The 22,801-nt window shown below is 34.8% G+C and overlaps 1 protein-coding gene across 4 annotated transcripts in view; it reads right to left on the bottom strand.

Annotated features, from left to right (window-relative positions):
• Positions 1–22,801, bottom strand: part of LOC113503833 (pyruvate carboxylase, mitochondrial) — a 39,940-nt gene that overhangs the window by 12,448 nt on the left and 4,691 nt on the right. For 3 of the 4 annotated variants that reach the window (XM_026885936.1, XM_026885932.1, XM_026885935.1), the window contains exons 2-5: positions 7,787–8,053; positions 1,121–1,272; positions 440–580; positions 51–166 (exon numbers count right to left, since the gene is read on the bottom strand). In XM_026885936.1, coding sequence (XP_026741737.1) covers positions 51–166; positions 440–580; positions 1,121–1,272; positions 7,787–7,876 — 499 coding nt within the window. In that variant the 5' untranslated portion in view covers positions 7,877–8,053. Of the gene's footprint in view, positions 1–50; positions 167–439; positions 581–1,120; positions 1,273–7,786; positions 8,054–22,400; positions 22,492–22,801 lie in introns of those variants that run through there. The other variant, XM_026885933.1, reaches the window with a different exon arrangement.

The following is a 22,801-nucleotide window of genomic DNA, read 5'->3' as shown; positions in this document are numbered from 1 at the left end:
ATGGTTTCGATGGCAATAAGAATTTTAATTTATTAATTAGTAATACATACGGGCATCAATAGCAGCTTTTCTGGCGGCGACCTTGTCACCCATCTGCTGAACCACAAACGGCGAGGGACCGATGAACCGAAGTCCAGCGTTAAGGATCGCTTGGGCGAAGTCTGATCTATAAATTGAAAAGATAGGTATGGTAAAAAAGTACAGAAGAGTAGGAAAAAAATTGAGATGGCATTATATGTAAGCGTCAGAAATGTTGGTCGGTGTTCTGATGATGGAAGTGACTAGCTTTTATAGAATAAAAAACACATTCCGAAAACTTGCTATAAATTTAAAGACTTGGGAAAGATTGCAAAATAAAAACCCGATTCTTAAAATGTTGATTGTTTCATCGCACGCATATATCAACTTCGTAACACAACTTCTTTTACGCCACAATTACCTTTCAGACAGCAGCCCATAACCGGGGTGGACGGCATCAACATCGTTTTCCTTGGCTACCCTGATGATCTCAGGAATGCTGAGGTACGCCTCCACTGGCGGTAGACCCTTACCAACTATGTATGACTCGTCAGCCTTTTGTCTGTAAAGTAAAATATTTAGTTAACATTTATATGGGAGACATTTAGCAACAGGCAGCCTTAACTTCAATAAAACTTTCTGTTGCTTGCAGTTTTAAATACTCGAAGTTGGTGAAACTTTATAGAAGAACTTGAAGGAAAGTCATAAGATGCTCGCTATTTTACTACTAAGTACAGAAGTCGTTCCTATTTGCTATAACCTAATTTTGCTGTAAATTCCCAGATACGTCTCATTTTATGAACATTTTACCCGGTAACTGAAATACCAAATTCGCTGATAACAATAGGTATATTATTATACACAGATGATATTCTTTCTGGGCCTTTTGTACCGGGCCACGGTAACCCTTTTGGACAAACCCACTGCCCGGACATCAGCCGTAATGGGCTCCACTAATTCAATCTTTTGGCCTTCGTTTAATTGTCATATACCCAAGAGAAGCAACAAACACATTTTGTTATTGACTTGAATATTTTAGAGTACACTTCTTTTAGAGACTGACGTGCCTAGCGCTCAGATGATGGTCCTTTTTTATATGTACCTGTGCATCTGCAGCTTATCCTGCTCACTGTAGATGGCTACCGATCTGATCCCCAGCTCGGTACATGCTCTGAACACTCGGATGGCGATCTCTCCTCTGTTCGCCACCAGGACGCTCCTGATTGGCTTGTATTCCACATTCTTCTTGGCGTCCTGGAGTAACGAAAGGAGACATTTCATTCTCAGGAAGGCAGAGCAATTATTTTTTTAATCTGACGAATTTACGGTTTTGTTATAAACACTTTTACCATCTCTTGCCTAACCGAATTACGGTGAACCAAAATATAGTCACAATGTATGATGAGGACATGGACCATTGGACAGAACAACTTTCTTACAGCTATTATTAAATATTGGGTCTGGTCGTGGGCTCTTAGTCTATACAGAGAAAGATTAAGTCATTGATCACCACGCTAGCTCGCTAAGAGATGGCGTTGTTATTTTTTAACCATTTGGTGTGAGGAAATTTAGGAAAAAGCCGCTTATAAATCGGATTGTTTGGTTACGTCTTAATTTTAAAGTAAAATATAGAACAATAATAAGTTCCAAAGTTTACATCACCCATTATTTACATGTCATACTTATCGCTTCATATAAACAAAGCTTATCAATGGAAATCCTTACGGAATTCGGTTATTTACAATCGTCATTAAATTAATAATGTTAAAAACGGTCTAAGATAATGTTGTAGGCAATAAAAAAATAAAAATATTCACGTCACGTTTAATATCCCAAACGATAAGTAGGTACAAAAATCTATAAAGGCTGTCATTAAATTAAGAAATTTAAAAACTCCAGTCCAATTACTGGACGTTCAAATAATATGATAAAAATAATTAACAACGCATTAAATACTGAAGAATTATAGAAAAAAACAATTCACGTGAAAAATAAATTAATAATTAATTACTCGCATTTCTTTCGAACATAAAAATCATTGATAAGAGGCGAACATAATTAAAATCCGATTCATTAATTCTGCATTCGCTAAGGATGGCGTACTTTGCGGCGGCATTTTAAATTCACTATAGTTATTAAAGAGGATTTTTAAAATATAAGACCTGGAGTCTTCCACCATTACATTTGAAGTAAGAGAAAGACAAAGAAAGAAGCTTCAGTTGTGGAAGCGAGACAAAGCTAGTTTCTGTTTCCACAACTGCATCAGTTTTGAACGAACTTACAAAATTACATTACTAATCATGTACGGATAGTCGAGTGGTTGAGGTCATCATGCCAATCCCATTATGCGCGACGTGTCGCAGGTTCAATCCCGGCGCAGGATAAGAATTTGCGTGATCCACGAATGCTTATTCTGAGTGTTGTGTGACCAGTGTGACAGTTTATGAAAACCCAAGCCACAAGGATTAAATTCCTAAATGCGGGAGAAGTTACTTAAAAACACAAAAAGCGATAACCCTTAACAGATGCCAGTAATATATGACAAGTCTGATATGAAACGAAAGGTCAACAAATCGTAATTTAAATATGATAAGATTTCTTAGTAATCCGATGAGAAGATTAGATTACAATTTATTTCTATGGTGATGTAGATAGGGACACTTTATCATATCGGAATAGGCAAGCAACCATTAACGTTGATTGAATTCTGAACATTGAAGTTATAGGATATTCAAGTCTTTGTGATATTAAAATTATTTAAGGAGTTTGTAAATAATGGTTTTCAGTTAAATTCGTTCTTCTTCTTCGGTTTTGGGAGTGTCGTTTTATTTTTATCTGACTTCAAAAAGAGGAGGTTCTCAATTCGAATGCTTTTTTATGTTTGTTACATTACGTTTACTTTGGACTGGATTAATCGTTTTTTCATTAAACGTGAATTACCTGTGATTTGGTTCCATAGAAATTTCATAAGTTTGGTTTAGTAGTTTTTATTTGGAGTGTGTACGTTTTCGTTCTTCTTTTATTTAACTGAAAGATGCACCATTGTTTACCGTTTTAAGTACCCAAACAAATAGCATATATAGGTACTTCTAGAGAAAGAAATAATCATCATATTAAATCATATAAGCCATGTAATGTGCGATAAGATAAGAGCAGCGTGTACTTTATTGATGATAAACAATAAAGTGTCCGTTTTGAAAGAGAGATGCCACTCTACGAGGTGGATCTCCCTCTTATAAGTGTTTAATTTCGAGAAGCGTTTTTAGGTACCTTAAAGTCAGTCGTACGTTCGAAGGCTGGGCTGATATATTTCTGAATTTTAATTAAATTGATAGGATGAATTGGTAATGATTGATTAGTTGTTTATATGTTTTGTATTGCTTGCTTTTACGTGTTTTGATTACATCCTGGTCTTCTTTTTGTTAACTTGATGTCGTTGTGTTGGTATCAGAGTTTAAACCAATTTGAAGTTTTTAACTCATCCTAGAAAATAATTATAGTTTCCTTACGATGTTGATTTTATTTATTAAAAATTATGAAAATATATATATATATCTTATAGGCGACCTAGGAAGCGGTGGCGAGACGACCTTAACGCTTACCGCGCAGGCTGGTTCCATGCGGCCCAGAATAGAGAGTCGTGGAAGGTTTTGGGATAGGCCTTTGCCCAGCAGTGGGACACAGTGGGCTAGAGAAAAAAAAAAAAATATATATATATATCTTCATCGTTTGAAATAAGCACATGAATTTGTAAATATGTTACGTGTGTGCCGGGATTGGAACTTACAATGGTCTTACCTCTATACAGGCTTTCATTGCTTCAAATCCCGATTCAAATGGAGATAATAAAATAATGATAAAAAAATCTCTCAACGTTATTTGGGACACGCCAAATTATTCAAATCATGCCACCAAAGTGTCAACGATTAAATCGAAAAGAATACGAGTTTCTCCAATTCTAATATAATGTCTAATTACATACGCCTCTTAAAATATAGTTAGCAATATTTTATTTATTAAAAATTATGAAAATATATATATATATCTTATAGGCGACCTAGGAAGCGGTGGCGAGACGACCTTAACGCTTACCGCGCAGGCTGGTTCCATGCGGCCCAGAATAGAGAGTCGTGGAAGGTTTTGGGATAGGCCTTTGCCCAGCAGTGGGACACAGTGGGCTAGAGAAAAAAAAAAATATATATATATATATATCTTCATCGTTTGAAATAAGCACATGAATTTGTAAATATGTTACGTGTGTGCCGGGATTGGAACTTACAATGGTCTTACCTCTATACAGGCTTTCATTGCTTCAAATCCCGATTCAAATGGAGATAATAAAATAATGATAAAAAAATCTCTCAACGTTATTTGGGACACGCCAAATTATTCAAATCATGCCACCAAAGTGTCAACGATTAAATCGAAAAGAATACGAGTTTCTCCAATTCTAATATAATGTCTAATTACATACGCCTCTTAAAATATAGTTAGCAATAAACATTATTTCTAGTCACATCAGGTTAATGAACTTCGTAATAAAGAAAAGTCTTGTCTTAGTTTATCTAATAAGAAAGATAAAATTATAAAGGAGTATTATATCAGTCTGTAGTTAATTATCTCATTGTTCGGTAAAGGCCTATAATACCGGCACTAGCAATTAACAGAGATCGAATCAAGATGATGGTAACTACATTGCATTATAATAAAAAGCAAACTTCAAATGTAAAAGAAGCAGTTTGTATGTATGGATGTAGGTATGGATACTTGTTCCTCTCTCACGCGAAAACCACTGAACGGATTTACATGAAACTTGGTAAACAGATTTTTGGTAACAGTAACAGTTTATAACCAGGATTAACTAACAAGTTTATCTTTATGACAAGCCAAATACTAAAAATAGCTATATTTTGACAATCATGTTTCGGAACCGACTCATAATTCAAGACAGAACAGAAAACTATGGTGTTTATTGAATAAATACTCATTTTCATGATGTGGTTAAGAATTGTTTTCCATGTAAGATGATTTATTTGTTTGAATAATGATAACGCGAGGCACGAGGCAACAGTATTTGTTATTTTAACAAAGATTACTTCAGTGTGTTTATCGCTGTATTGTCCTACACATGAGATAGTTGATATTTTATTTTTTAACAAAATAACTCTATACATTTCTTCGAAAAACAAAAAAGTGTATCATTATTTAAAAAACTCATATTGCAATGAATGTACCTAGTAATATTAATTTTGATTGGTAAGAGAAATGCGATAATGATAAGGAGAGAAAAAAATGCAATGGTTTGGAATCATGTTCTGTTGGAAAGTGTTAGAGAGGCCCTGGTACAAAAAGGTCCAAAAATTCTGACGCTCCATTTTTCCATTCGCGACGAAGGGTGGACTTTATTTGCGGTATTAATCTTATTAGATAGACCATAACCACCAAAGATGCTTTATATGTACCTCTTATTTGCATCATTTTTATTATACATTTATTCCACTTTTAACGGCGACATCACTTTGTGTTGGCACGTAATAAAGTCAAGGGTCTTATAGATCCTAGGTGAAATGATTTCCAAGACCTAACCTTGACCCTAACGCGAGTCTAGTCTAGACCTTGAAGAACTATAATAGAAAGTATGTCAACTGTAGTCATAAATTGATAATAAATAGTTGATAAATAATTCTACAGTATTGACACTAAGAAAAGAGTTTAAAAATAGAATTAGAGTTTTTACTAATAAAAACCGATCTAGTATGAGTCAGACTCGCGTTCTAGTGGAGCCGTATAAACGACAAAAAAACATGTTTGTTGTATGAGAACTGAACATTAATCAGAAATATTTAACGATATCTGAATTTTTGGTAATATTTGTTGGTTTAGCGGTGAAACCTGGGAAACCCTCAACTGTTCTGGACTGAATAAGTAATAAAAATAATGAGAATGAATAATAATAGTATTATGAGTATTACTAGTCCTTTGGGAATTAAACCCTAAACCGTTCGAAACGTCGAAGAAAGCCTTAAAGGCAGAATTAAGTCCAACAGTTTTCTACACAAGGCAAGCGAAAAAAAAATCAATGTTTCTTAATTCTTTGTGCGATTGCAGTTTTCATTTGTTTTGTGAGTTAGCATTAGACAATAGCTGTTTGTAATTGGGTGACTTGTGAGGTTATTGCCGTCTGCTTTTCGAATGGATGCTGTATAATGTTGTGACAGCGTTTAAACCGCCCGTTTGTAATACGTACATGTATTCGAAAGGACATTTATGTGTGAGATGACTTCAGATAGAAAGGTTCGGAAGAAGAAGAAATCCTACGTCGACCCCAATAAAAGAAGATATGAGCAGGGAATGATGATAACATGTATTTGAAAAGACATTGGTTAGTGCCAAAATTCGAACCTAGAACCAACTATGACTTATACTATTATCGCCAGTGGGTATTATAAATTATATTATCTTATATCGAAGGCACGACACCGAAAGGTAATTCTTACATCATTTTTAAATGACGTCAACGTTAATTAATTGAAAAATGTTTATGACTGGTTAGAAAGAAGGCTTGTCATTTATTTGCCAATTAGCGTTCAGCCGTTTTTTTGCTGTTTCATGAAATCGATAATTATAATTAATCTGTTATGCGTTGTTTTGATTTTCGCTGATATATCGTTACGCAGATATTTTTAATGCTATTATCAAAAATCTAAGATTATATACTATGTTTATGATAAGATCAGTGATAATCATTGTCAACTTACTTCTTTTAGAACTGTGTCAAGCACTGCTATCTTGTTTTTTTTATAGGAAACTGACACAACTTCAAAATTGCATGTGATTGTGAGGAAATCTAGATTTCTGATATTGAAATCTCAGTCTTACCAACACGTCTTTAAGAAATATTATTGAAATTGTGGAATCGTGGCGGAGCACGTAGTGTATACACTCCCTCGGGGGAGGAAATGGATAGCGTCAGACTCTTACTGACTAAACCTGAACCGCCGTGAATTTGGACAGAATTTGGTAACCCGCAAGCCAGCAAGTGTGGTTATCAGTATAATACTACCTACTGACACTATATGGGAAGATGTCTATACATCCTTTTAATCAATGATATCCCATAAAATACAGTTAACTATTAAATTATAATTTAGTTTGTTCAGCAAATGACGGCTTCGTTAGCATACTAATGGTCTGCAGGGCACTGAACCGGAAAGTGGGCGCAGCAGAATCTCTGACTACCTAGATATTTAGTTGTAGACTGTATGCAGTATACTCTATACTTCGAAACAAATACGTGATTTGTGTCGTACAGAAAACATCTCCAATCATCTTCCTACTTCGGACTTCCTATAGTTTGTCTCTAGCCCTTCGCCTATTCCACGGCTGGGACAAAACTCTAAAAAATCCTTACTGATAATCCTGTTTACGCCACTTAGAATCAAGGGCTATCAAAGAGTATAGTTTCATTATCATAACTAAATAGATAAGCGTTGGTGTCTAATCTTGTTTCTGCATTTTTCTAAATAGTAGAGTCAGCAACGAAGGTCGACATTTAAAAGAACTGTACAAAATACATTACATTAATAAATTAAAGGTTGATATGTTTGATAACCAAGTCGACTTCTAATGTATTCTTCTCGTAGTGGTCTTCTTAAAACCAATTCCTACACGTCACTGAAAAATACTGGCCCTTTTTGGGGGAAACCAACTTCTTTGCTGACTCTTCCTACTCCACAGATATTAAAGATATAATAAAATATAGACTTACCGAAGACGCAGTACGTCCTTTGGCCGTACTCCATGCTTGGAACTGTGATGCTGACGCTCTTAGAGCGAAACGTGCCTTCAATATCTGCATATTTACACTTATTTAAAACTTAATATCGAATAAAATAAGTACAATCTTAGACTACTCTAGTAACACAGTTGCTTATATCATTTTTATGTAAATTTTGTATAAACAAATAACAATTTATTGACTAGATTTTTTAATTTTCGTTTCGAGTCGTGCTTTCGGCGTGTTTTGGTATCAAATCTGGAACAAAGAAAAGAAACAATATAGAAACAGGGATAAAGCAAAATTCAGTAAACATCCATGGAGCCCAATTCAGCTGTTTACAAGGGCCGATAAAAAAATGGAAATTGGATTAAATGTATACCAAGTCCTTAGTATTTAGCCTCCAAAGCATTTTGCCATTCATCCATTGGTTATTGTAAATAGCGGGTTTGGGGCCCGGGCAGAGCTTTAAAGAGGTCTGTAGGTAGGCGACGAGCCTTTTCACACCCTTGAATTATTTTTTTAGGCGCTTTGCTCATAGTATTACAAACTAAGTATAAATACTTAAATATTTTAAATAGATTAAATTATTAACTTTTATTTTTGTTGCGTCGTCCAAATCCTTTTCCAAATAAAGCAACCTTTTATATTAAAATTCTATTAAAAATAGAGCAATTTCGTTTGAACTTTGCAATAACCTCAAGCAGTGTTTTACCTTTGAATCGACATAAGTCACCTTTCCGTGACCACTGATTTTAGAAGTTCGAACCTACCACTAATTTTTCAAGTAAGTACCTACGGCCGCCGTTGTGGGAAAGAGACGCCGCTCTACGTATTACGCTGTCACGCTCCCACAACCGCAACAGACTTACTTTAGGTGTTGGTAGTAGGCGGCTAAGTAATCTTGCACTAAGTCCAACGACCTCTATATACTAGTCGTTCACCGGTACTGAGATTTACCTTTGAATTACATTTATTTAAATAGTTAATTATTTCCAAGAGAGGGTTTTTAATTAAGTTTGTACATTGCGGTGTACTCCGCAAATGTATCCATACACCCCGTATAAGATAAATTCGATACATAAATATTTCTTTTTTAAATTATACATATTGTTAATGTAAAACAGACATTGAGATACTTATGTCTACAAAAAAGGGACAAAAACTAGAAAATTTGACAGTAATATTTATTTCTTTGCTCTATTGAATCTGAACTGGTTTTGGTATAAGAGCATACGCTCCAATCTATTCGGGATCTATGATGCCACTGACAGACATGACAAACTTATAACACCCTTATGCGTCGGGACTATCTTGCAACAATTTTATTAGTGAGAACTGACTTTTATTCGTAGGTACATCATAAAAACGAATTCGGTAATCCTTGAACAACAGACAGCGCGTCTACTATAACTACTTGATATCAGTTCAAGTGCACGTAATAATAGTTCTACATACATATACAAATTGCACTTCATATTCATAAGTAGCAATGCCAACTTCAACAAGAGTTAATTGGGTTTAAACGCTATAAATTTACTGAGTGATACACGTGGACAAGTATATTTTGTTTACATAATATATTGTGCAAAGGTTATTTAGATGTGGACGATAAAGACCAGCGGTTTAATCTATCGCAGTCCTTTGCTGGAAACGGGGTTTTTGCTCTATGTAGCCAGAATGCCCTATTTTTTACGGTCTGTTTTCATTACTGCCCAGAGCGCCATTTCATGTAATACTAGGTGTGGTTGCGAATATTCCACAGGACATAAAATCAGGATAAAAACTAATATGTTAATTCTGGTTATTATAATCTGTGCTTTATTCATACTTGTTGGAATGCACACTTTATTATATTGTTCTTGTTTTGTAAAATCACAGTGGATTGTACGCTACAAAAGAAGGAAAGTCTAACTAAAATACAAGTTTAGCGAGCATCATAACTCCTAGTTCCGTAAGCCTGTATAACTATGCTTTGCGGTAGAAAACCTCATGAAAAGCCTGGCTTTACCAAATCAATAAAGGTCATTGATCACAAAATGTAGCACTATTTTACGCTACAGAGTACAAACGTCATAGTTTACGTGTTCGACAACACAAACATGATTTCTTTGACTCCAATGCTGTTTTTACTAAGGCTTGGACAAACGATGTACAAACACAATTTTCGGTGACTTATAACCGATATAAGTAGTTTGATAGGTGGACCCGTTTTCTTTATTTTTCCATACCTTTTATTCGCAGAATATACACGGTACGGTGAGTATACGAATAAACCCATTTTTTCACATTGATAGGGTTGCCATCCGTCCTTGTTTTCGTGGATTTGTCCTAGTTGAAGGCATCCGGGGTACGTCCAGGGCCGGATCTAGGGGCCCAGGGGCCCCGAGGCAACTAATGAGTGGGGCCCCTTGGTTTATTTTTTTTTTATTTCATCTGGATTGTTGGGTCCCTAGTCATAGTGGTGGGCCCCTGGTCATAGTGGGCCCCTAGGCCTACAGTGCCTTATGGATAATACAGCACTGGGTATGTCCCTTGGACTCCTTTTGGACTCTAAAATCCGGGGTTCTTACAAGTCTTGTGCTGATTTTCAAAATAAAGATGGCAACCGAACCTATTGGACCTATGTGTACTTCTATTCTATAGCTATTGTGTACATACGTTGCTTCTAAACATGTAATTTTATCAAAGCTGCTAATGTAAGCGAGTTCTGCCGTTGGAACAAAATATTTACACGTTCTTAGGAACATGTTAGACTTACTAAGGAGTTTAATTAACACGCATTTTTGAAGCTGTTACCGACTCGAAATTTTGACAATATAAGGTTATTGAACCCACGGGAGTTGTGTGTTGTGTTCTGCGGTTTTAAGGCGCCTCCTTGGTAATTACATCGTTTGGAAATTCTTATACAGTTACGGCTCTTGATTTTTATAATGAGCAGTCTTAAGTAATTAAGTAAGTACGCAAATACTTGGTTGATGGAGTCAGAGATTACGAATTGAATTGAATGTGTTCTCTTTTGTAAACGGGAGGCTGCCTTTAATATAATTGCAATTATCGAAGAGAAAACGCATTGCAGTCTGCTGTCACAGTTTCACAACTGTAATAATATCACTTTGAAAGGTGGCACTTAAAATATATTTTATTTTAATTAAACAAAAAATACGACTTTTTTAACGTAGGTATGTCGTGGGCAGTGCGTACTGTGCATTATTTATAACACCAAGCATCAAATAGGCAATAGAACTCTGTATATTATTTTTTAATACACGTAAATATTATAAAATTCCTCAATAATTAATTTAAAATAATACTAATCTGTTCCATCTATTGGTATCACAAATGACCGAAACGACCGGATTGACATTGCGATGTGGAACGCCTTTGGATAACGTACGGTTTAGTTTATTTAATTCTATTATAAACAAGTCCATCAAGTCAGAGTAAAGGCTCGTTTACAGATGAGGAACATCGAAAGTTATGATACATTGCCGGCGAGGGTATGTAACTATTGATATCAATGCTACGCGGCCCCGCAATGGATTGCAACTTGCACGTATTTCTCGCTTAGAACAAATGAGCCGATGGTTACATCTGCTGCCGTGATATCAATTAAGTTCAAATAGTTTGTATCGAGTGTTTTAATTTACTGTGAAGTATTTCAATAGATTTTCAGCTTGTTATCGATAACTCTTGCAAATAATTAGTAATTAAAAACAATAGGCTGTGTAGGCTGTTTTTTTTTAATTGATTTGCCATATCTGTGTAGAAAAAAAACAATGGAGTGATTTTTTTGACATAATACTATATTATGCAGTTTAAAATAAGGTTTTAGAAGCAACTGCATGACAGCAGATTCGTTTCGGAACCATAGACAATCAATCAGATTAACTTTAAGAAAAATGCTAGTTTTTTAACAGTATCTGTTTTTAGTCATCGTAATTTTGGGATGTTTTATTTTTAAGTTATATGTAAAAAAAAATCATTTTTTGGTGATTCTGATTATCAGGATGGAGATATTTTGAAAGATTCCCCTTTAGATCAAGACCCTGTTGAACGTAAGTCTTGTCCACACCTATGTCTAGCTAAATACATTGTTAAACGTCATATGACAGACGCCATACATAACGCTATAGTATGTAATAGGACCTAATTGAAGTCTCATTTTCCATTTATTTATAGTCTGCACAACAATAGTTTCCATACACATTTTTCGTAACAAAAGAGGAATTTAATTTGTATTCCGATTATTTAGCAACGCATGTCAAATACACACCTATTAAGTACAATAAACGTATTATACAATGATTTGGATATTAATAATCATTTTCAGATACTACATAAGCCTTATAATCGGTCGTCGAGATATGAGAGGTGATAAAATCGTCACTTGATTGTAATAAACAAACAACTGGCCGGTATCAACCTGTGTGACACCTTATAATAGACCCGACACGATAATATTCGTAATTGGAAAATATTTGCTCAAGAAATTCTTAGGTCATTGGTAAATAGATTCAGTATGTTTGTAATAGAATTGAAGTTTGGAAAAACGACACGGAAAAGTCGATTAAGTTTTCTTTGTGTTTATGTTTTATAAGTACATTACAAAGGCGCGTAATAGGCAGCAGAAATTTCAATAAAACCGGTTCAGTAAAGGACCACAATTTGCAACCTTAACTGTTCAGTTAGATCGGTTCATTACGGTGATAAACGGACAGACAGCAATGATAATAAAATTCCGCTCCTATCTTTTTGATGCGGATCAATTAATATTAGGACGTAATTTTTATTTACCTTATTTCTAAAATTGAAGTCAAGCATGAAATTAGGAAAGTACCTACGAATTAGAAACAACAGTTATCTCACAGTAACTAACTTCACAACAGGGAAATATGTTATCAACTCGTTATCAGATTACATATTAACTTGTATATTATGCATGCAGTTCTAACCTTTAACCTCAAACGTATTGCGTTACTGAAGCGAGCGATATTGGAGTCACGTCAGAGTCATGAATGATATTGCATGGGAATTTTCACCGGATTTCATAAAAATAATTTAAATTTTAGCCTGCCCACAGCGAAGAGCGCCTCTTTACCACAACTTCAAAACTAAACTTCACAATTTCTTTTTTTTATGTAAAAGTGGAAAAGTTTTCCCACGCGTATTTATCGGGATTTTCCAGCTGGTTTTGGACCCAACGGATCATGACGCGGCGGCAGGATCGCGAGTTGAGCTAAGTAAACCGTCTTCTTCTCGCGGTAGTATGCGACAGCGTTTCCACGCCGAAAAGAAGTCTATGACGATTTATATTGAGTAAGAAAAAGTGCATCGTCTTTTAAGTACCTAAGTATCATCATCACGAAAGTTGCTACAAAAATAGTACTAGCTAGGCAAGAGAAGAAGATGGGTCGATGACATAATAAAGGTCTCGGGTCGAGTCTGGATGAGGCTAGCACAGGACCGTAGAAATTGGCACGAGAAAGGGGAGGCCTATGCCCAGCAGTGGGAGGATAAAGGCTGTGGATGATGATGATGAGGCAAGAGAGATACCACTCTCCAACGATTTTGAATACGTTAACTCTTACTTTAATAGGTGCTTATTATGTGCCCTTTTTATCCACTGCTAGTCTTTATTATCACTATAAATTAAAGCAACATAGTCTTAAGCCTGTCTTCAATTTTATTGCTTTATATGTATATTTTATTTTTCAGCAATGTCTAATAAATCTAATTTCAGATGTAATGCGTTCCGTTCCGGTTTAGTTCTATAATAAACAGTGAATTGAATTTGTGTAACGTAAATGTAATGTAAAATGCATGGTTTAATGCAATAAAAGTATTAGGTACACAATAGGATGATTTCAAGACACTTTTTTTATTTCAAACAAAGATTTTGACACATTTATTGTATACTAGCTGACCCAGCAAACGTTGTTTTGGCGAATATTTTATTTTTCTAGTTGTATGTATTTTTAATGCCACATTATAAAAAAAATAAAAACAAACAATTTCGTCCAAAAAATATTTTGTTTTTTTATTGTGAGCAACTTATCACTTAGGGGTATGAAAAATAGATGTAAGTCGATTCTCAGACATACTGAATACGCATATAAAATTTGCGAAAAATCGGTAAACTCCTTACCGGATTTTTTTATATTAGATGACATGGTTTTATAAAACCGGAGGGCGTAGAAAATAACGAGTAAAAATCGAACAAGAATATAAAAACATTCAGTAACGACATTACTTTTTTTCATTGACCTGAAAAAATGCGTTATTGGTTTGTTTTTTGCCTCAAATAGGAAAAGTCCTTGTAGCTTGTAGACGTAATATATTTTTTATGACCTGCAGTCCTTGTAATTTATGGTGGATTGACGAAACTCAAATACATCCTGACCACAGTTAAAATGCCTACAACAAACCCTTAAACACTTAAACCCCTTAAACCTTCCACAATTGCAATAACATACTCGTAGCTTTAGGCTATTAGTAGGTCTGAAGACAATAGTATGCGCGAGCGATCCCGTGACTCTGGCTAAAGCAGTAGAAGGGGCCCGGGGTGTTTTTAGTCGGTGGAAGTCCGACATATAACCACGCCGTGCCCTCGACGTGGGTTGAAGACATTAGCGTTTCACCCCGGAAAAAAAAGGTCTGAAGACAATACAGTCCTGTTTCTGAACAGTCGTGTAAGCAATTAATTATACAACAGGTTATACAACAGGTTGCAAAAAAAGGTTGAGCTATTTGTACACTCAACGATACGCTGTTGTTGTATTGAGTATATTAGATTTCCTTGCACTAATGTTTTATGAGTTCGTGACGGTTGCAATCATGATCATTATTACAATCATGGCCATTACCTAGGTACTATACTGACTGAATTTGTACAATGTTCGGTCTAATGCATGCTTGTAGGGGAAAAAAAATAAGAATGAGGAATGATCGGAGGAGGTCAAACGGATTCATCGCAAAAGTTACGTATCTGAAGGTCCATAAACTGTAAAACTAGTAATAAATGCAGTACAGAAACATACGAAAAATTTGCAAAAAGAGTTTTAAACTCATAAATATCTTAATAAATAAACTTATTTAACTAGCTGTTATAATGATAAAACATGTTTTAGCTAAACCAATAAAGAGTTCTTCTAAAATGTTTGATCTGGAAAGTGTAGTCTTTTTTTTTTTTAAATAAACATGTTTGACTATTTTATTTTTTTATTAAGTATTCTGTCAGCGTCTGCATGCCATTCGCCTACACTATAATTTAGTTGTAAGAACTGTCCAAAAAACGTCAATATGATAAAAAGTGAACGCTACACACAAGCATGACATATTCTGTCAGATAACCCAGCCTTTTTTGTGATATCCGTGTTTACCAACACTTGGACTTTTAACGTCAATTTGGGTTGAAAATTGGTCGATAAGATAATGCGTCAAATAAATTTGTAAATATAACTTGTTCTTATATATCAAAATCAGTCCCGCACTAGGGAATTTAATCCTTATGTCTCGGGGGGTTACACAAACATTCAAGTCACATACACAATTACACAACTGTTTGTGGCACACTGGCTTGGAGTTTGACTTGGAGATCTATACCAGCTATAGGTATCATCTTGAGCGTGTATTCGGTGCATGAAACAGCATTACATATTTTTTCAAACTTATATAATAAGCGTTTTTAAAAGAATAGACGATTTACAGAAAAGTATACATATGTGCATGATAGGGGTAATAAAGGCTGTTAAAATTTTGGAACATGACAACTACATCCATTAAAGTAATGATGCAAAAATGCTTGATACGAATTTGAATAAAAGAAAAACTTGGCCGTCTTGTTTTGGCGCCAATGTAATTGACATAAACCACAGATTAAGTCAGTAATTTTCGAACTGAGAATCGCAAGAATTCACCACAGAGGTTTTACACTTCAATGGCTGTCTACACATTTGAATGACAATCACGTGTAGATGTGACATACAAGACTTATGTTTTTGTATGAGCGCATAATTATGTAGATTAATAACTAGAGGTGAGTAAACCATGTAATAAAGCCTGTTTGTGTCTAAAACATTTTTTAATCGGTTATTAGTTGGTTAGTAAAATATTACTATGGTTTAAATTTTACCGTTGAATTAACTATTTACAAAAGTTTCTTTTGTTAACCGACATCGGAAAGGGGAAGGTTTTCAATCAGTCCGGGTTTTTTTTTGTAAAAAGACTTTGTTATTTAACGAAACTTATCACTTACACTTATAGTTTATCAAGTAATGTTACGGGTGTAAGCTTAGCAGCGGGCTATATAATAACTTTAGTAATTGGCAGTAAAAACTGATGGTGCAATAAAGCTTAGCACTGATATAACCATGACATAGTAGATTAGATTAGTGAACATTTAAGATGATTACCGGGGCCACATCAGCGACAGAAACCCAACACATATCGGCAATTTGCAGGTACACTATCAGTACAATTCAGCAACAAATGTCAATGGAGAATATGTAACTGCCGAATCGAATTAATAAGTTTTCAAGGAAAGTACATTGGACCAATAAAAGAGTGTGACAGCACTCTATAAGGAGTAGTTGCCGTCTTGCTTCCACAACAGCAAAAATCCGAATTTCAGAAATAGAAGGAAACATTTAGATGATTCATATAAATATACTAACTTGGTTTTGGTGATTATTGGGTCTTATAAATCAGATTGTGTTCATAAAATTTATTTATAACGGTACCAGAACATTATGACAAATGTTTATATCTATCACTCTTAATCATAACGCCACCGGACCACCACGTCATCAGCTTAATCTTAAATCCTGTTTTCTTATCACAGTCCAATAAACTCGAATACACAAATAATTGTGTTTTTATGGTCTGCTTAACGACGTGTTTAGTACAGTCGGCAAATTAAGTCCGTAAACGATGACGGAACTTTACATTTTAGCACGGATTGGAATAAAAAGCCTTGGATTTCAATACATTATTACTGAACCTCAATATTGAAAGGGTTAGCAAGGGCCTATCACCAACGTTCAAATTAATAATAATTATATTTATGAAAGAGAGCGAACTATGTAGAAAGCTTTAATAACAAATAATATTGCTTTTAAAAATACCAGTCAGGCCTTTTTGTGGCGGTTTGCAAAAGTGGAAAGAAATCATTTATGCTGTTGATAGGCTATATCATCACTTCAACATATTTAATTTAACCTCACTACATTAGACTGTCTGATATCCGACATTTTTCATGGACTTTCTTTGTCGTCTGTACGTAACAGCATTGTTCAGGCTTCCTACGATTGTTTTGGAATTGAAACAAATCAATCATTGTTATATAAGGATTCACAGAATTATTTACTCGATACAATTCATAATAGATTCAAAGTTGGTAGGTTTCTTTTAATGACAATGTGGTGATTGAAAATAGGTAAGTAGGTCATAATTGTATGTACTCCTGGTACTTACATTGCCAGGTAAGCCAGTCAAACCGGATGCAGCGAATGTTCCAGTGTTTTACTTGGAGCAAATACCCATCAGCGAGTTATGAAACTTTTTGGTAAGCCTGGTTATCGGCATTTCAAGCTTCTCGCGTAAAAATGTCTTTCGTGACCCTGAATTTTGATTTAGGTACGTCAGATTTCATCACTTTTACATAAGATTTTTGGTAAACAAATTGGAACAGGAGAGAAATTGATACAGGCCAAACTATCTGGTGATCCGGTATCCATTTTCGACGTTCCATAAATTGCTACTTTGCCTGCGTTGGGATCAAAGCTATACCTGGTGCATACAACCGCAAGGCCACCTCGTCTTGTTCCCCGTGTACCTACTTGATATCAAAGCATATTATAGTGACATGTCTCCACAATCAAAACCATAAAAATATAATCATTTTGTCATTTACAACACAAAAGATATTCTTCTCTTATCATTTAATGTGAGTTATCTGTTTATAGTGCCTCTATAATGTCTTTGGCTATTACGATCATCTTATAAATGTGCGTTCGACTACCTACCAACTTTAGATTGCTTAGATCAAGATCGAATTGTATTTTTCCTACTATGAGGTTAAAATAGACTAGTCAATTTCCTCTGCTTTATAATTAAGAGGTACAAGTTGAGATCTTGAAGCATTTTCTTTTTCTAAAGGATGTTTTTGACCAAACGAACAAGGATCAACCAGAACAAGATCATTCTTCGTTGATCTTTTAAATTAAAGGAATTCACGAAAGATCTGTGTCTTTATACACTAATAGAATTTAAAGGAAAATGAGCATTCATTCGTTCGTCTGATGTAGATCTCAATTTATATAGATTTTCCGTCCCTCTCAGGAAGAGTTTTAAGTCCTAACTATAAGCGTATAAATGTATCTTGAATTGCAGAGCTGTTTCCTTTGAGGATTCTCATTTCCTGAAGAAAACTTATATTGACTTCGGTAATGAACCTGTTTTACTGCATAATTAACCTGAGCGCAGGCTTATACTGCTTTACTGGCAGGGAGGAGCCTAGAACTGTAAAAGCTTAAATAGGTATAAGTAGGAAAGAGAAAATTAATTCATTGTAGAGTGCAAATAAGGTACAGGCAATAAGGGACTAATGCGGTGACAAAATGGTGGCCAAGACAAGGCAAAAGAAGCGACCGTCGTCCGGGAGCAAGATGGGTCGATGAAATAATAAAGGTCTCGGGTTGAGTCTGGATGAAGCTGGCACAGGACCGTAGAAATTGGCACGAGATAGGGGAGGCCTACGCCCAGCAGTGGGAGGATAAAGGCGGATAATGATAAAATGTTATAAAAGCATTGGTCGATTCTCCTCAAAATGAACATAATGACTGCAAAGTGACGATGGCTTAGTATTTCAAACATGTGTGGCGTATTCCAAAGTATAACCATCACCATAAATACAAATAGTGTCAAACAAAAGTTGCCATTGACATTACTAACACGCATTTAGCTTTTGACCTTGGACTTTAGACTTCTCAAGGTTTTCAGAGCAACAACTCGAGTATTTTATGCAAAACGTTCTTTTAAAACAGTATTGCATTTGTAACATAGTATTGTTTTAATGGTTTTTTGTTACTGGTCTATACCAAGGATAAATCTGGACTCTTTTGATCTGTCTGAATTTTATCAGGCTGTAGGTATCCAATGAACCGCTTTTTTACAGATGATGTATTTTTGTCTTTTGACAATTTGTATAGGTAATTATGTATGTCCGACTTTCAATTATTAGATTTTCACGTAAAGGGTTAACACGTTACTGAGGCACATCTGTTTGTTCGCATGCCTGGGCATGCGGATTTAGATTTATTGTAAATACGTAAGTCAGACCTTCGAACATTATTTTTTAGTCACAAAGTCTTCATAATACGAAGATACATAAAAATGGCACTAATTCACATTCATTATGATCATCACAATCACATCATTAAACACTAATTCATGTAGACCATAAAAATATTGTATACGTTGAATGAAATGTAGAGGTTTTTCTATATATCTAGGTTCTAATCTCATAAGTAAAGAGCAACACCGATTTGTTTGTTCAGCACACAACACTGGGTAAACGACTAGACCGATCAATACTGGAATGGCGTAATCTTTCTAATATGGCTAATACCGTTTCAGTCTAGACATAAACCCATAAATCAGGGACATTCTGAAACCTTAATAGGCTTTAAAAGACTAAGTAAATCAAGTATGGAAAGTTTATTTACAGTCCGGAGTTAAAAGTAGCACCTAACATAAATTCTCAATGATATTTTTATAATAACTATCGATAGGCTGATTCATTATTAAATGATGTAACGGTTTACACACGCGTATTTATCGAGGTGGCCCGACTAGTTTCGGACCCAACCGGAGTCCTTAATCATTAGCAGACGCGGCGGGATCGCGAGTTGAACTGACGTCAGCGGCCGCGCATCAATGATATTTAAAGAAAATAAACACAATGTGTATGAAATGCCGAATGATAATAAAGTAAAAAAACAAGTTCTGTCGCAACGGCACACGTACACGAACGGCTCCTATCAGCTGTTTACATATTTTCATCACGAAATAAGATTTGTTTATCAGCGCTATGATGCAAATGGTTTGGGCCACACGTAAGAAATATTTTGTAAGTGGAGTTCTTTTAAAGTACTTAATTGGTATCATTTTGGTAGGATTACTTTATTTTTATTTTTTTAGGACAGACCGATTCCAAGAAATAGTTAGCCGTTCCCTGATTTCACCACGCAGGCAAACACGCAGGCTTCTGCTAAGTAATATTTACTTCCTTAATTAATGCTCTGACGAAGGTACTGACAAAAGGAAAAAGAAAACACCGTGACAAAACCTGGATTCCAAATATGAGAATCTGACATCACCAATCTGCAGTATGCTAGCGTGGAGATCAATGCTCAAAACTTCCCTATAAGGGGAAAGGCCTATGCCCGGCAGTGGGACATGTGTAAGCAGATATTTTATAAATACGATGTCTCTCTCTGGCAAAGGCAAGTTATAAAGCTACGCGGTTGTACTTAGAAGTATTAGTAACTTAAAGTAAGTGTATAGCTACTAATGTAAATAGTAACGGGCATTAACCAACCTTAAACTACATTTTAAGTATGATGCAAGCATAAAAAAAAATCACTTATTTCCTTTACCAGGCTCAGTCATGGGTGGAACTAAGGTTGTCAGTTATTTTATTATGTATATTAAGACCTAGACAGAATTAGAATAGAACCTCCAACACCCCATGAGTTGGAAGTTTCTATTCTAAATAATTTTGCCTGTGTGTTCCCGTTTCGAACAATTTAAAATGTATGTGTATGACATTCCTCTTTGACTAGTGACGTGAATTTGACTTGTCAGTTTCATACATTTATGGGATTCGTCAGAAAGAGCTACGAGGATTGTGACTCGGATACATGCGTTGGATCTCAGGAATCGTAATGTCGTAAAAGATAAAGTTTATGAATCTGATAGGTGTGGTTGTTTGGCAACGCGTGAGCCAATGCCGGGCGTTGACCCCTACCTGAGTGTTGATGTTATGCAAATAAGTATTACGAGTCACATGATGTTCTGTTTATTTTTTTAGTTTTTTTTTAATACTGTGATACTCTGTGGTACCTTTGTATTTTTCTGCTTTCAGTTGACAATTATAATAAGCTCATTGCTTTCGTTAAAGATTACCTAGGTATGATACATAATATTTTGTGTCCGATTGTTGGATAAATATTTATCATATTGTGCAAAATAAAGCAAATTAATTTAATAGAATAATTTTTATTTTTGTTTCTTGCAATTTAACCGTGCTTTTCACCCTAACTATATTTTAAAACTGTCACTGAAAAATCGACAGCAATACTATTCAAAAGAAAATTTTTAATTCAAGAAAATTTGCCTAATTGTTACAAATTATCTCAATGCCGTTCACATTACCTAACAGAAAAGTTCATTACTCATGGAATCGTACTGAAACGAAAAGCGTTTCTAATAAAGCACACTTATACACACTAATGTAATGTAAGAAAATAGGTTGAATTGTCAAGATTAAGGTCCGTTGATAAAAAAAAATGAAATAAAATCTGAATACCAAAATTTTTATCCGGAATTGTCTACCAAAATATTATGTAAGCAAGCGCGGTGATCCACACTATAATATTGTTACATTATCTATACAAGAGACCGGCCACGAATAAAAAACAAGGTCTATATTTTGCCCAAAGAATTAGCATTGCCATACAACGTGGCAATGCAGCCAGCCTTCTGGGCACGTTTCCCGACTTTGGCAGGGATGAGGATATCTTTTTTGACGCTTTGTAAATAATGCATATTTTTCTTTTTATATTATATAGCTTTCAAAATGTAAATATTAGTTTAGTTTAGTTCATAGTTATGAAGAATAATATCTTAAATAGTTAGTGCTGGTTAAAAAATCCAAACGTCCCTAATATTGCTGGTCTTATTTTTATCTTTATTCAAATTTAAAAAAAAACGGTATTTACCTTAAAACCGGTAACTTAATTAAAAACCGGTTCCATCGGACTTTGACCCCGCGACTGCGCATTGACATTGCGCGGATGATAATATATTAAATAATAATATTTTATTTGTGTAATTTGAATACATAAGATTGAAATTAATTAACACTTTTTCTATTTGTTTATATTATAATAATTAATTTGACTTTGATAAATCAGTTCACTTAAAAATCGGTTTGAAGTTTTCGACGGTAATAATTACTATTTTTAAGCTCTATAACTTATAACTTTTCTCAATTTTTTTTTTGCTTTATCTTAACTATCGTTTTACAAAAATATTTATCGCATGTTTCATTGTGTCACCATTGCCGGGTATTTACCTAGATTTACAAAGTTTTTAAACCTTACAATAGCACATATAATTAGTAAAGTAATTACTATAGTTACAATTACTCGTCTCTCGTGTATAAGATAACTTTGAATGATAAACGGTACTAATGAGCGAAGGTCGTAAACAGTCTGCGTCATATTTTCCTTTGAACTACATACAAATGTACAAAAAGATCTCAATAAAATACGTAATTTTATAACCTTTATAATAAAAATAAAATAATATAAAAAATTACCTTAACAAAAATCGCAACCGAATATAAACAAAGATGGAACAAAACACGTCCGCACTGACTGGCTGCCGGCACGCAACTAATAGCAATTGAGGTTTTTGTGAAACTATACAGGTCACAGCGACCTCTAATGAGGCTTATCAGTTAGGTTCAATGGCAATAAACGGCTAGCTTTATCGTTACGTAATCAGGAATTAGGTATAATCTGTTCAGGGTTCTGATTCGACACTTAAAATTGACAAATATTTTGGCGCCAGCAAAATGACAATCGCATCTGTCAAATCTTTTTTTTAATCAGACTGGCAATTGTGGCTGATGCAGTGTCAATGACGATGGATTGCAAACATTATGCCAATAAAAACAATTGAGGTATGGTACTGCAGTAGCGCGGAAACAATCGACAA

Source organism: Trichoplusia ni, chromosome 20 (genome assembly GCF_003590095.1).
Source record: "Trichoplusia ni isolate ovarian cell line Hi5 chromosome 20, tn1, whole genome shotgun sequence".
In the NCBI taxonomy this organism is placed as follows: domain Eukaryota; kingdom Metazoa; phylum Arthropoda; class Insecta; order Lepidoptera; family Noctuidae; genus Trichoplusia; species Trichoplusia ni.
The sequence above is the reverse complement of the archived record's forward strand: the minus strand, read 5'-3'. Positions and strand labels throughout refer to the sequence as shown.